The 14,737-nt window shown below is 45.3% G+C and overlaps 1 protein-coding gene across 1 annotated transcript in view; it reads right to left on the bottom strand.

The window, feature by feature from the left end:
• The window catches only part of CACNA2D3 (calcium voltage-gated channel auxiliary subunit alpha2delta 3), a gene marked incomplete at both ends in the record, with an annotated part of 788,351 nt that overhangs the window by 375,501 nt on the left and 398,113 nt on the right, over positions 1-14,737 (bottom strand). The window contains one exon of the mRNA XM_081246546.1: positions 2,523-2,612. Within this exon, the coding sequence (XP_081102672.1) occupies positions 2,523-2,612 (90 nt within the window). The remainder of the gene's footprint in view (positions 1-2,522; positions 2,613-14,737) is intronic.

A 14,737-nucleotide genomic window follows, 5' to 3' on the forward strand; every position in this document is an offset into this window, starting at 1 on the left:
CATGTGCTGTCCCAAACACCGAGTTGTACATAAATGTTAATTATCTGTAGCCAACAGCACTTTGGAGGGAGGTGAGAAGGAAGGGCCTCCAATTTGTATGAAGGAAGCTGAAATGACACCCTCCCTCCTTATTTTTCTCTCCTCTGCATTTGTACATGATACTGGCTCAGGACTGAGACATAAATGGCCTTCTATGTGTGAGTAGATATTATTGGTAAAAGAGTAGAATCAGGGCCTACCTTTGGCTTGAGAGGCCATTGTAGCTGAGTGGGAAAAACTCAAGTTATGGAGTCAGGCATAACTGACCACCAAAACAAGGGCAGTGCTAGGTGAATGCCCACCTGGAAACTGACAGCAGGCCACCCACAGAGCTACCTGGAGGTGAGGCCTCTGAGCCTCCAGCTGGTCTCCCAGCTCCTGCGACACCTCAACATAGCTGTCACTTGTTTGCTTTTTTCCTGAAAACCACATTTCCCAGGCTCTCCAACAGTTTTGACAAGTTTCATCTTAAGGAGAACAAACACTGAAGGACACAAGGGAGAAGCCAAGGTATTTCTAAGTCATTTCTCCCTTTCTCTCTGCTTTGGGGGCCTGGGCATTTTCCAGCAATAGCAGCATCTCCTCCAAGGCACTAGCTTCCACAGGACAGGCCCTTCTCCCCAGGATTCCAGCTTGTGCTGGGCAGCCCCCTCCATGGTTTTATTCCCATCTGGACAGCCACAATGAGGAGGCTCTGATGGCATCCCTCCATCCTGTTGTCCTTCCTGCCCTAGAGGGGAGCTACCTCCTGCTGGTGCTAATCCATGGATTGTTTTATTCTTCTTTCTCAGCTTTTCCATCCCCTGTGCAACCAACTTTCTGAGTACAACTTCTGCTGTTTGAAATACCTAGAGTGGTTTCTATTTTTCTGCTTCTTAACATCTTAACTGCTACCTCCCTCATCCAAAGCCACCATTATATGTCACTTAGACAATGTCCTTCCGGCTACTGTCCTTGTTTATCAATACAGCAGCCAGCGGATACTGTTAAAATCCAAGTTGGATTGTGTCATTCTCTGCTCAGACTCCAATGACTTTCCATCCTATGCAGAGCAAGAGCCAAAGTCCTCACTAGTGTCTATTAGGTCCACATGATCCTGCTACCTCCGTGATCTCATTTCTTAGTACACTCTTTCTTCCCCACTTTGCTCTTGTCACACTGGTCTCCTTGCTGTATTGTAAATATGTCAAACACCCCTGCCTCAGGGCCTTTTCATTTACTGTTCCTCTTGTTGGAAATTTCTTCCTCAAGATATCCATATGGCTGCTCCTTCACTTCCTTCAGGTCTCTACTCCAACATCACATAATCAGAGAGCTCTTCCCTGACCTCACTGTGTAAAGAAGCAAGTCCTATCACACTGAAACAGTGGTGCTATTGTTCTCCTTAAGACTACTCACTTCATAGGTCTCTTCCCATTAGAACTGGGGTCAGCAAACCTCTGTAAAGGGCGACATAGTAAATGTTTCAGGTTTTACAGGCCACATGGTACCTATTGAAACTAATCAACTCTGCCATTGTAGTGCAAGAACAGCCATAGTCTATACATAATCAGGTGGGCATGGCTGTGCTCCAATAAGACATTACTTACAAAAACAAGATGCAGGCTGATTTGTCTCCTGGACCATAGGTTGCTGACCTTTTCACTAGGATGTTAGGTCCATTAAAGCAAACCCTTTGTCTATTCTGTTCATTGGTGTACTATTCCCAGTGTCTGACACTAAAAAGCATGCAATATATAGTAGTTAAATAAATGATCCAGAACCTGCATTAATATAGTCATTCCTTTTCCTACTGCCCTCCCAGACTAAAAAGATCACGAAAGTTGCATGTTGTTCTAGCCTAACACAATTGCATTCAAGGGGCAGAATAACCAACCCAAGCTTCCCCAACATATTTCACAGGATGTTAACAGGTGCTACTTGAAAAAAGGATTCTTTGTTCAAAGAAGTGGGAGAGACAGCAGGTGAAGCGGGATTCTTTTTTGCAGTACTTACTGAAGCCTTGAGCGTGCACTGCATACTGTGAATCTCCAGGGGGCTGGAGGGAGGGATAGGTAGAGCTTGTAGCACTCCCTAAACACACCATACAGAGAAGCCCTTCTCCCTCTGAACAGCGCCACAGGCAGGGACTGAGTGTGACACAGTAAGAAGTGAGTCTACTCCATGAAGAAACAGAGTTTCTCAGGTGAAAAGAAATCTGCATTAGATGGTGCTCTAGTGTTGAGACACTGGCAGCCCCGGAGTCAATGAGTGTGTCAGGTGAGTCCCCTGACCAGACTGCACCAGCAGGGGACGAGTATGGCTTCACCAGGTGGCCCTGGTTCCCCAGATCACTCATATGGCCAGCCTAACCTTCCCCCACTCTATGCCTGTGAATACTGCTCAGTGACAGCCAGGGCTAACAATAATGCTGGTCCACAACTTAAAAAAAAATACCATATATTCTCCTGGAGAAGAGAAAGGCAAATCAAAGAGGAGCTTACATCACTGAGAATGTTGAAGGCCTCATTCAGAGCTATATCCAGCATTCCGATTCCTTTGGCAAAAAGTTTGTCTAGATGCTCCCTGAAGTGCTGAAACAACAAAGCAAAAAAATCCGTTAGCATCTGTCCTGTTATATGAAACACCAACTTTGAATGAACAAGCACATGCCAAGGCAAAACCAATGATTCTCAGACCCAAATGGTCATAACTTGGCTTCTGCCTTTCAAATTCAAAACATAAGAACTTATTCAATATAAAATTTACCTTCCATGTGTATTTTTTTTAGCTTTGATTACATTTTAGGGGAAAAGAAGTTCAGATTTTGGTGAAAAGTATGTAATTTGTTGAAAATTCCTGCTTTTCTCTCCAGTTTCATCTCCCATGACTCTCCACTCTCCCACCCTCTATTTTCCCACTCTTGATGATTTTTTAAGACTCCATGCAGGCCCTCCCTCCACTGGGAACACACTCTCCATCCATTTTCTGCCCTCCCCTCCCCATCGTGATGGTCTCTCTTACCTACTTTTGGGGTCTCAGTTTGAACATCACGCCCTCCTGCCCTGGGAACCTCCCCAGAACACCCACCTGAGAGCTTGGAATGCTTCCCTGCAAGCCCAGGCTGGCACACTAGGCTCAGATCCACCATGCACTTAGCACTTCAGGTGTGTAATCACCTGATTAGATTCTCTCCCCACTTAAGACTGTGATGTTCCTAAGACATGGCATGTCTGGTTGTCTATTGTCCCCTACATCTACCACATTTCTGATACACAGAAGGTGCTCAATAGCCACCTCCAAAGAGCCAAAGACTAAGGCTAAAGACTGGATCACAACACGAGAACTGTGACTATGGAAAGGAAATCCAGGCTACAAATAGGGCTTTGAGGAACAGGCAGATGGGAAGAAGCCTCTTCAGGAGCAGCCCCAGGCCCTCCTGCTACGTCGATTCCACAGAAGCCCAGCATTAGCTGGAAAGTAAAGGGGACAAAGAAAGTGACTGTGAAACCCAAACATTTCTGCTTCCCAACAAAGAGGCAAGAGCACGCCCAGGCACATGCCCAGGTACACAGGAATGTACATGATGGTCACTGGCCCAAAGCCTATGTCCACAGCAACACAGCACCTGGCATCACTTTCCAACTGACACATTCCAAAACCGTATCTTTTCTATTGAAATGAATTATTCTCTTTCCAAAGGCATCTATACCCTTGTCTGCTGGGAAAATGGCTGGAAAAGTCACTAGGAGGGAGAGGGGCAAGAGGGCTGGGTTAGTGGTAAAGGTTTGCCAGTGACTTCCTGGCCTAGGAATGGCTTCCTTTCTCCTACTGTGCCTGAGACCCAACAGTGCTCCACGTGTGCCATCAGCATCCACATGGTGACACCCACTCATAATGTGTCTGCCTGAGGACTCCAAAAGTGATCGAAGCATCATAGAGACTGATCCTAGGACATGACTGATGGTTCTAAGATGCTGTTCTGCCTGGGGTTTCTGGTCATCAGGATGGACTGCAGGTTTGCTGGCAAACTGGACTGGAAAGCTTGAGTGGGATCCTTATGATGATCAGCTTTATTTTTTAAAAAATAAATTTATTTTATTTATTTATTATTTTTGGCTGTGTTGGGTCTTCGTTGCTGCACGTGGGCTTTCTCTAGTTGTGGCGAGTGGGGGCTACTCTTTGTTGCGGTGCACGGGCTTCTCATTGCAGTGGCTTCTCTTGTTGCAGAGCCTAGGATCTAGGAGCGCGGGCTTCACTAGTTGTGGCACGTGGGCTCTAGAGTGCAGGCTCGGTAGTTGTGGCGCACGGGCTTAGTTGCTCTGCGACATGTGGGATCTTCCCAGACCAGGGCTCGAACCCGTGTCCCCTGCATTGGCAGGCAGATTCTTAACCACTGTGCCACCAGGGAAGCCCTGGTGATCAGCTTTAATGACACCTAAGCCTAACATGAATCAAGGCTGGATGTGAAGTTGGCAAATCACCCTGGGGATACTCACACCACCCACAAGACCTCTTCCCTGGTCCAACCCTTCCAGCAACCATGCTCTCATGCTTACCAGAGCAGCCCCGGTTCTGGAAGCCTGCTCTGTGTTAGGTTCCTAACAAACACCAGTCAACTGGGTCCTCACAACTACCCTGTGAAGTTCCATCATCTTACTCTGCAGATGCTAAGACTGAGATCCAGTACAGTGCCTAAATTCACATACCTCCAAGCTGCCTGGCCCTGGTTCTACCCAGGTTGGCTTCAGCTGCTCTAATGCCCTCCTTCTTTCTACTACACACCTGCTGCTCTTTTTTTTGGTGGGGGGTGGGGGGGATAGCCTGCCTGCCAGGCACTGGCTATGAGCTTGACATACAATGGGCCAGTTTGTCTCCAGTATAGTTGCTCTTAATCCCTGCACTTGGGCTGCAGCTGAGTCTACAGGTGATTATCAAGTGGCATGCTGAGGACCAGGGACCCAGGCAAACCACATATCCAGGCACCAAATTTCCTGCTTCTATGTTCTTCTTGCTCGATGCCTAAAGCCCAGCAGGACGCTGAGCTCATGGCATGTTCTGCATGAGCACTCGGTGGACAAACCTAGGAAGTTGACTGAATCTGAGGAAGCCCACGCATCCCGCTGCAGGTGGGCAAGAGGGGATCAGAGCAAATCAGTCTACCTTCTCCAAGAACCTCCACCCTTGAAAACCTGACTTGTGGGTGAGTGGTGACCACCAAGAGGACTTAGGCTTGGCGAGGACCACCTCAGGGTGGCCCCAACACACCCTACAGGATACAGAGCAGGATGACAGGCCCATCAGAGAGTCTGGTCTTTAACCAGCCCCAGATTCACATCCCAGTGACTGGACCCTGCCTTGACAAGTTTGTTCTATTCATTTGATGTCATTTCTGTCAACTGCATTTAATTGTGCTCAATCACACAAGTTTACACAGTTTTTTTTAATAACACACCAATTTTTCTTTTACTCCATGTGTAGCTGCATGTCATGTGCAGAATGTTGCTTCAGGCAATGGTTGCTTTTATTGTTGGACATTTAGAGTAAAATGCAATAACATGTCATGGAATTCCCCTCAATTTGCTATTATAACAAGGTCAATTGTGATTTTGTTTCTCCCTGGTAGAAACTGGGTTCATATATGAGACAGAGAAAATATTTCCTCAAGTTAGAGGTTTCCAAATGATGTCACAGATGAAAGTTTCTCTCTTTATTTCTTCCTCCCTGTCCTCTCCCTCACGACCAAACTCCCTTTCCTCCTAGTCCACAAACTAAACCAACTCAACTTCATCAACCCGGTCTTCCACGCTCTGCATTTAACCGTCAGCCCAACTCTCCTCCAAAGTGGGGACAGGGCGTCTTGCCTTCCAGGGAACCATCTCCTGCAATATGACCTCCACTAAGAGCTGCCCTATCCATTATGGTAGGCATGAGCTACGTGTAGTTATTTACATTAAATTTAATTAAAATTACCTAAAATTAAAAACTCAGTTCCTTGATCACACAAGCCACATTTCAAATGCTCAAGAGCCCCATATGGTTGGTGGTCACTGCACTGGACTGTGAAGATTAAAGAATATCTCCATCATTGCATAAAGTTCTATTGGATAATACTGACCTGGAGACACAAGGGCTAGTCTGGTCCTTCCTCTTGACTAATGGTGAGTCAGAGGAAATTCTAAGGCCAGTGGCTATGTGTGATTTTGCCTGTCCAGCATCCTTTCCCCTTCTTCTGATTTTCCTTCTTCCCCGCCACCCCATAATTTATATAAATTGGATGAGGCTAATATCTCTCTCTCTCCTTCCCAGATCAAGGGGTGGGCCCTTTGATCAGCCCTGTTCAGCCTGTGAATTCCATCCCAGAGGCCACAGTTGGGCTTCTACTGGAACATGAGGAAGAAGACTCTCTCTCCATTGAGATTACTGAGAGGTCAGGGAGGCAGGCTGGTCCTGCCAGCAGCCACTGCACAGGAAGAGCTCATCTGAATAAAGGTAACAGCCAAGGAGAACAGAGCCCACAATGGAAGGGGGCGAGAGAGAGTCACAACAGCATGGCTTGAGCCCCTAGATCCAGCCATGCTTAGTTTTCTCAGGTAAGCGAGTCAATAAATTTGCTTCTTTGCCTGACCAGATTTAGCTGTATTCAGGCCACTCAATCCAAAGGACCTTGATGACTAAGCCCATCACAATAACCCTGGCCGAGACAATACCTCCCCAAAGACCCCCTTGCATTACAATGATCCTTCTCATCTCATCTATGCCCCCCTCCTCCCCTTCTTAATCACTGTCATTGCATTACCTGGTTTGCACATTGTCTTGAGTGCCCATGCCAGACAAAGACAGGCACTTCCTACACAGCACACTCGTGGGGCACATGGATGGAACAGCCACGGCTTTTGCTCCCCATGGCCTGGAGTAACTTGCTAAAGATGAACTCTAATTGTGTGCACTCCAAGGGCAGTGTCTGAAAGGGAATGAAGGGGCCTGGCTGACTGCCCTGCAGCCTTCTTATCAATACAGATTTCTTTTCCTATTTTCAGGTGTGGCTACTTACTGTAAGGTCAAAAATGTTTATATTTAATGAAATCATATTATACTTGTATGTTAGCAACTGGTATATAGACCCCATGGACTTCGCAAGAATAAAACTGAACTGGGATTCAAGAGACTGAGTCCTAGTTCTGGCTAGTCCATTTATCGGCTATGACACCCCGAGGCAAGTAGCTTTGGCATTCAGGCCTCAGTTTTGCTCCCTATGAAATGGGGATGGGAAAGCTTCTGCGTATTGGGTAGAAAAGTGAGAGCATCAGTGCCTTAGAAGCAGCAAGCAGGAGCCAGATGTCTTGAATTCCAACTCCCACTCTGCTACTCACCCCCTCTATAAGCCTCAGTAAAGATACTTCCTTCGTCTATGCCTTCTTTTCCCTCTTAATGCAAGAGGTATCAAGCTGACCTCTCACTATTATTACAGGAAAAGTCATCCAAAAGAACTGCAATGGCAGAAACATGTGAGACTACTTTAATTTCATATTTGTTAAAAGAAATATTTGAAAAAAATCCTGCAAAACTTTACACCTTAAACACCTATGTCAACTTCCTGGTTTACAACTTTACAGTCTAATCCACCTTGAAAAATGACTTATTTCACCCTTTAAGGGCCAGGTTTTATTAAATGGAGAGACGCGTGGTTGATTTGACTGACACCAAGGCCTCAGTGTCTTTCAGAGCAAGCTACCAAAGAACAGGAGGTTCAGAATTAGCCAAGCCAGGAAAACAGTCCTCAACAACTGTGTGCCAGAAGGTGGCCAGTTCCATTATTTTTCTAAATTAAAATAAACAATTTATTGGGAATGGTGACAGTTCCATTTTATTATTAAACTTCAATAAAGGAGGAGGCGGCTGGCTTTTTATCTTTGCTTTAGGCACTCATGTAGCATATGCTGCTGCTCAGAAGAAGGCCTCGCTTCCAAAGCAATTAGTGCAGCTTAAAGCCTGGGGAGATGAACCAGCATGAGCGCCACGGCTGCCTATGCCTGATGCCAGCAGGCACGGTGAGGCCGCTTATCTCTGTGAAACAGTCACAACATCCAGGCCAGTGGAGGGTCCTGGCGAAACAACCCTCTCCCTCCACCAGCATTTGATTTAGTTGAATCAATACTGATAACTCTCTCTGTGATAATAGCAATCATGTTTTTCCCTATGTAATTATAATGGAATGTTTGAGCCCTCCCAATTAAAAGCAGGGGATTAATATAAGAAGTGGCCATCGGGAGACAAAACAATCCCCCATCCACGGAGTCATTGAGAGCTAGTGGTCCTGGCTGCGGTTACTTGGGGGAAAGGCTAACAACCACCTATCAGTGATGCCCATCCTGGTCACTTGAGTTCAGCAGACCCAAATTTTGTGCCCATTACATCTGGACAAGGGTTGCTGCAGCCATGGGAAGGCTTGCAGAAATTGCCTCACCTAATTCCTCCAATGGCAGCCAGCACTGGCCGGATGATAACTGTGTGCTGGGCACTGGCTATTTTTCATCCATAACCTCACTTGATCCTCCTAAACACCCCTAAAAGGTACTATTAGGTTCCTATTTTACACGTAGGCAAATGGAGGCTTAGAATGGTGAAATACTTGCCCAGGATGGCAGAGCAAGTAAGAGGAAGGTGGGTTTCAAAGTGCAGAGCCCCATATCTAAACCCATATGCAATCGGCCCCTTCCAATACACAGGGTGCAGCTCTCGACATCCCTGACAAGATGCAGCATACAGAGCCCTAGGGATGTCATGCAGGGCTGGTTTCATGGGTACATGACGTATGCAGCCACACAGCACCCCATGCTCAAAGGGCCCATGCTTGGTTTAATGCTACGCTGTCACTATCTTGAAATTCTTAATAATTTTACTGTTGAATCTATGTTTTTTGATGAGATCCAATGGAACAAGATTGTGCATGTGAGTGAAGGAGATATGGGAAGTGTGCAGGTCCCTGTTTCTTTCTGCCTGGGTCACACCTAGCATCTGTCAGTGCCCAGGGAGTGCAGAATTCTGATAGATAGCTAGAGAGCAGGTGTTCATCAAACATGCTTGGCTTTGTTAGGTTACTTTGTATTGTGGCCACCAGGTGACAAACTAAAATTAAGGAGCTAGAGGTATGAGTGCTCTGTGGAAGCTCTCCAATCTTCAGCTCTATGAGTAACAGACATGGTGCCACTCGCCTTCTCCTAAAATAGGGATACTGCTCATGTCAATATAAAATCAGACTGAATAGAGGAGCAGTGTCCCGGTGATCATGTCTGTCTCATTCTGACGCCAAACTCCTCATGGAAATTTCCAAAAAAGCCTTCACACATTGCAATGGTCCCATCACCAACAAGCTCCAAACCCAAACTGCAGCAGGTTGTTTGTCAAGAGGCCCAGAGGATCTCCATTCCTGCCTTCTGACCTGACTGATACTAGGCCACGAGATGATTTCACATAAATATGGACTCTTCATCATGATGTAATTCCTCCTGACAACAAACCCTCCTTTACCCCCAACCCTGGGAGAATTCTCCCATGCTCCAGTGGAGTTTGAGAAATCCCTTGGCTTAATTTTACACCATCTTTTGGGCACATATGTCACAGACCTAGGGCATGAGTACTTAAGCTGAGGCTGATGTATATAAAGCACCCAATAAATACTGTGGTCATCAGTATTACCTTCTCTTCTGTCTTGGGTACACTCTTTCTTTTCTGTTAGGTCTCAAACCACCCCCTGGACCACCTATTTTCCAGAAACCCCTTTCTCTAACTCTTTAGGGACATATTGTGATTTTTCTTTCCTGGGGAAAGCTACCCTTTGTTTCTTATCTCCTCACTACGTGTGCTCCCCCTCTACATGCTGCAGAGAGAAGCACTTGTACACATCTTGCGACACCACTACCTCAAAGTGAATTAGACTGTCATTAGATTCCGGTGGGGAAGGCAGACTGTGAGATTGTGTTTCTCAAACGTGAAAACACAATAGCCCAATAAAGCTGGTTTTAAAGAGGCAGGTCCAGATGTTTGCAATTTGGGGGAGAAAGTACAGACCTGATAGAACCGTGTCTGAGTCAGTCTCCGTTTCTCCTTAACGGTGTCTATTACAAATTGAAGTGTCTGGAGGTAGCAGCTGTTTAATACTAGCGCCAGATTAGAGACAAGATGGATCTCCTGGATGTGAACAATGAGTATTAATTCATACCAGGTAGTCAGTTGAGCTACAACCTCATTTCAATGGCAGAAGCACTAACTATCCCATGTAAGATGATGATGATGAGCACAGAATTGGATATTCTCTGCAATCTGGAAATACCTGAAATGGAACCGGTGCCTCCACAGAAGCTTTGCACAGCAGGGCAAGGTGGGGTCCAGGAGGACTCCCTGCCTTGTCAGTTCATCATCCTCCTTGTGAGGCCTCTGAGGGAGCCAACTCTGAGAACCTTCCAGCGACTGAGGAAAGCCACAGTCCAAATGCTACTTGGACAGAAGCACTTGCTTTGTGTCTTGCCTGGCAAGGTGCCATTGTGTGTGTGTAAACAGGCAGGCCTCACTCTTCACATCTTTCTGACATTTCTGAAGGTCCAAGTTCATAAACTTTATAAAAACCTTGATTTGATTCAAGTTTGCTTCTTGGAGGAAGGAGCTTTCATCAACTGTAGTATACGAGACCAGACAGAAGTCACAGCTTTAGTTCATTCCAAACACAATGCCAAGCTCTGGAAACTTCAGCTATGAAGAGACGTATATTTATAGTTGGCATCTCCATGAGAGAAAGGACTTCATTTCTCTTGCTCACATTATGGCCCCAACACCCTTATGGTGCCTAGCTAGCCCAAGGCAGACACTCAAATACTTGTTGAATCAATGGACAAACTAAAATATATAAAAAGCCTTATATGAATGCAAAAGTTAAATATGATTGGACCCAAGTTCAATTCTATGAATTTATTATAGGGAATTAATCAAGCAAATATGCAAATATTTATACACAGATGCTTATTACAGCATTATTTATAAAAGCAAAAAAAAGGAAAGCAAACTATATTTTCAAAAATAAGGAGGATGAAATGCTCTGTAGCCAGCTAAAATATTGTAGAAGAATATTTCAGGGACTAGAAGGGTTATCACAACTTGTTATTAATTTTAAAAGACATTTAAAGAAGTTACAATCTACCATTTTTTAAAGCACATATATCTGATATAACGGCCTTAAGGATAAACACAATGGTATTATAGTGGGTTCTTTTTGGTAAGATTATATGTGACTTTTAAAATTTCCTTCCTTTTGCCTATCAACATTCTTTATTATTTTGTATAATAAGAAATGTTAAAAATGAAAGCATCATTACACAGACAAAGCCTCAATGCTGTAGATGAGCCCCCTCTTCCTAGCATGTCCACATTTGTGGAAGAATTCCAAATTTTGGAATCAGCCTTGAAGCCACCTTTCAATTTGCAGAAATACCAGGTTGCTTCATACGACAGACAGACATGCTATCAAGTGCCCATTGGGTGCTTGACTCTTGACCTGGAGCAGTAGGGACAGTGGAAGAGATGGTCCCTGCCTTCAAGGGAACCAGAAAAACCCACACAATGACACCTCAGAGGGGCCGGCCCTTGAAAGAAAGGAAGAGAGTGGATAGATGAGGCAGAGAGAGCCTGGCAGATAGGAGGAATTCTTGGAAAATAAAAGAACTAAAAACAGTTGGGTGAAATAAGCAGTCTTGGAGCCTTGTTTAGGAGGAGGCCAGGGACAGCATCTCTTCCTCTTCGGTGGAGCCACCTACCTACATTCTCCGGGCTGGGCGGATGGCAGGGCCAGTGCTGTCTCCTAGCCCAGCTCCCTAATTGATTCTGCCTGTGCTACAGATGCAACCGACTCGCTAATTAAGGCAGAGCTGATTGAAGCTTGTCCTCATCTGTGCTTATTTCTTCTTTCCACACGTTTGTTGATAGTGACACCGAACAGAGGGGGACCACCCACAAAAACCTTCAACTTCAGACAATGCAAATGTCTAAACAACAGCAGGCACTGCACTGCTTCAACTCCAGCTTGAAATCTCAGATTATGGGGCTGGTGTCTTTTAAAAGATCCCAATGGAAGCTCCTTCTGGGGTGGTAGTGAAGAAGAGATATACCTCCTCTAGTGGTCAGATAAACCTTCACATCACCACAAGTGAAGTAGAAACGAATTTAACACTGGTTCAAAAAACAAAGAACCCTAAAACTGAGTCTACCTACCTCAAAACTTTGTACAGTAATTCAGAACTCTTTTCTTCTTATTATTATGTAGATGTTCTTTTGAAGCCATCTTATAAACAGGTAAAAAAAGAGGAAATATTTCTCAGAGCTAATAAATAAGACCAATTCCAGGGTTGGCTTTGCACAGGAACCCATGTTTAGAAGGGCCCAGGTTTAATGATCTGCGGCCACCACCCTGCAATTCTTAACTTTTGGACAAGTGGCCCCTCATTTTCATTTTACACTAGGCCTGCAAATTATTTAGCCAGTCCTGATGTCAGCTTGGCTTGGGGCAGACATAGGGACAGGAACTTGGCATTGTATTAGAAGACTGCCTCCATTCACAGACTTTTGTCTCTACATAAATGTCTACTCATGTTCATCAATGCCTGGTTTTATTTCCCAGTGTCCTGAAAGGCTAAAACACAGCATTTTATCCTTAACTGGGAACTGTACATGGAGTCCTTCACAGCTATTAGTTTGATAAGCCAGCTATTAAAATTAGCTTGTGTCAAATATCAGGAAAAATGAAGAGTTTTAGAAGGCATCTCCTAACCATGAAAATATTTAATATTTTAACTCCAAAAATAACTCATACATTTAAATCAGGCTCCCAAGGCTTGGAATGGAAACAGTAATGAGAGATCAGAAGGTACATGCTCATGAAGCTTCCACATCCAAAAAAATCCAAGGAGAATCGCTAATTTCTGTGGGGTGACTGGAGCAAAAGTTTTGAGGTGTACTAGATCCCAATGATGTCTAATAGTAGGTTCATGGACGGACCACAACAGAAGTACCCGGAAACTTGTTAAAAAACATTCTGGGGTTCCAGGCTGACAGATTCTAATCCAGTAGATCTCCAATGAGCTTAGGAATCTACACATTGTTTAATATTGTCCTTGGAATTCTTAGACCCAGCTGCCAAGTTTTAATCATTCACCACCTGATGACCAGAATGGGAATTTCGAAATGATTTAAGTCAAAATGCTTTTAGCCAAATGTGACCAGTCTCATCCAACATGATATGTCCCCGATGAAAATGTGAGTGAGTGGTCTTGGTCAGCTACTCTGGATCACACAAATCCAACTGTAAGACATTGGGTACATGATCTGGGCATCATCAAAAAATATAGATAGACAGATAGATAGATAGATAGATGGATAGATAAACATTTGATTATCAACAAAAATGAGTGAAGAAACCTCTGGGCAAGGAGGTCCAGTGCAGCATCCTGGGAGCAGAATGACAGGGAGGGCTCCAGACATTGGGTCAGAGCTGCACTCAGTGAATTGCCCCTTCTAAGACCTGCAGCTCCCATGCACGGCTCATTAGATGTACACACGATGAAGCCATGGCGTGGGAGGCTCGTACAGCTGGCAAGGAAGGAAAGCCAAAAACAAGTACAGCAGGAGGCTCCATTCATGAGGCAGCTCCCTCAGTGCCTCACAGCATACCCCATTATCTTGGGTACTCGGCAGTCTGTAGTTCCCAAAACCAAACCAGTCCTTGAGAAAAAGCCAGGCATGCAACTTTCTAACTACCCTAGTGGAATGATCATGAGATATCAGTTTCAACCAAGGCACACTGATTTGTGCTAGATGCTCCCCTCCAAGACCCAGCTAGCTGCTAAATGAGGTCAATCCAGCTCAACCCAGCAAAAGTTTGAGGCAAATACCCTAGAAAACTACTAGACATAAAGCAAATCTTTTAAGTATTACAGACAGAAGAACATCTTCTCTCTCTAAAGATAAGAAGAGGCAGCTACACAAGCGAAAATACTTTCTGCTTTGTGCACTGAACGTGTTTAATGGAGAGGAGACTGATCTTCAATTAGCAACAGGGCACAAACAATGTGCAAAGGGAGCAAGGCTACAGGAGCTTCCTTCTGTTGGTTTTTGGGTCTTCGACCCAAGTGTGCCATTGTACCTCACTCCCCCAGGGAGGGGACAGGCTGCATCAGACATTGCTTGAGAATGCAGAACTGGCAAGGTTCAGGTCAGACAACAGCTCCTTCCTGAGAAATGCCTTCCGCGCCAACCCCTGATCCGAAAGTGTTTTGCGCAACTAACTGGCCGCAAACTCGAGGGTTGCACACACTCTGTGCCAGTTGGCTTACACCACCAGGACCTTGGCAGGCAGAGCAGAGGGTCTGGGCCTGGCATCTGGGTGATCCTCCCCAGGCTCAGTGATGCAGCTGAGGCAGAGACCCTGGCAGCTCCCTACTGTCCCCAGGCTCTGCCCCTGTGGCTAGTGTGCTAATTAATCCTAGGATGGTCTGGCATCCAGGCCCAGACCTAAGGAATGAGCACAGAGTGAAGTCACGCGGCATTAAAACCTTCAGGGGGTTTCTCATAGCTCATCTTAACCATGTTTGGCAAAAGTAACAGGTTTAATCCCTCAGAAATAATTGAAGTTAGAGGGCAGACCTAAGGGCTGCTTTCCCACACTGCTGCGGTC

The sequence above is a fragment of the Mesoplodon bidens genome (genome assembly GCF_964165515.1).
Source record: "Mesoplodon bidens genome assembly, chromosome: 10".
Taxonomy (NCBI): Eukaryota; Metazoa; Chordata; class Mammalia; order Artiodactyla; family Ziphiidae; genus Mesoplodon; species Mesoplodon bidens.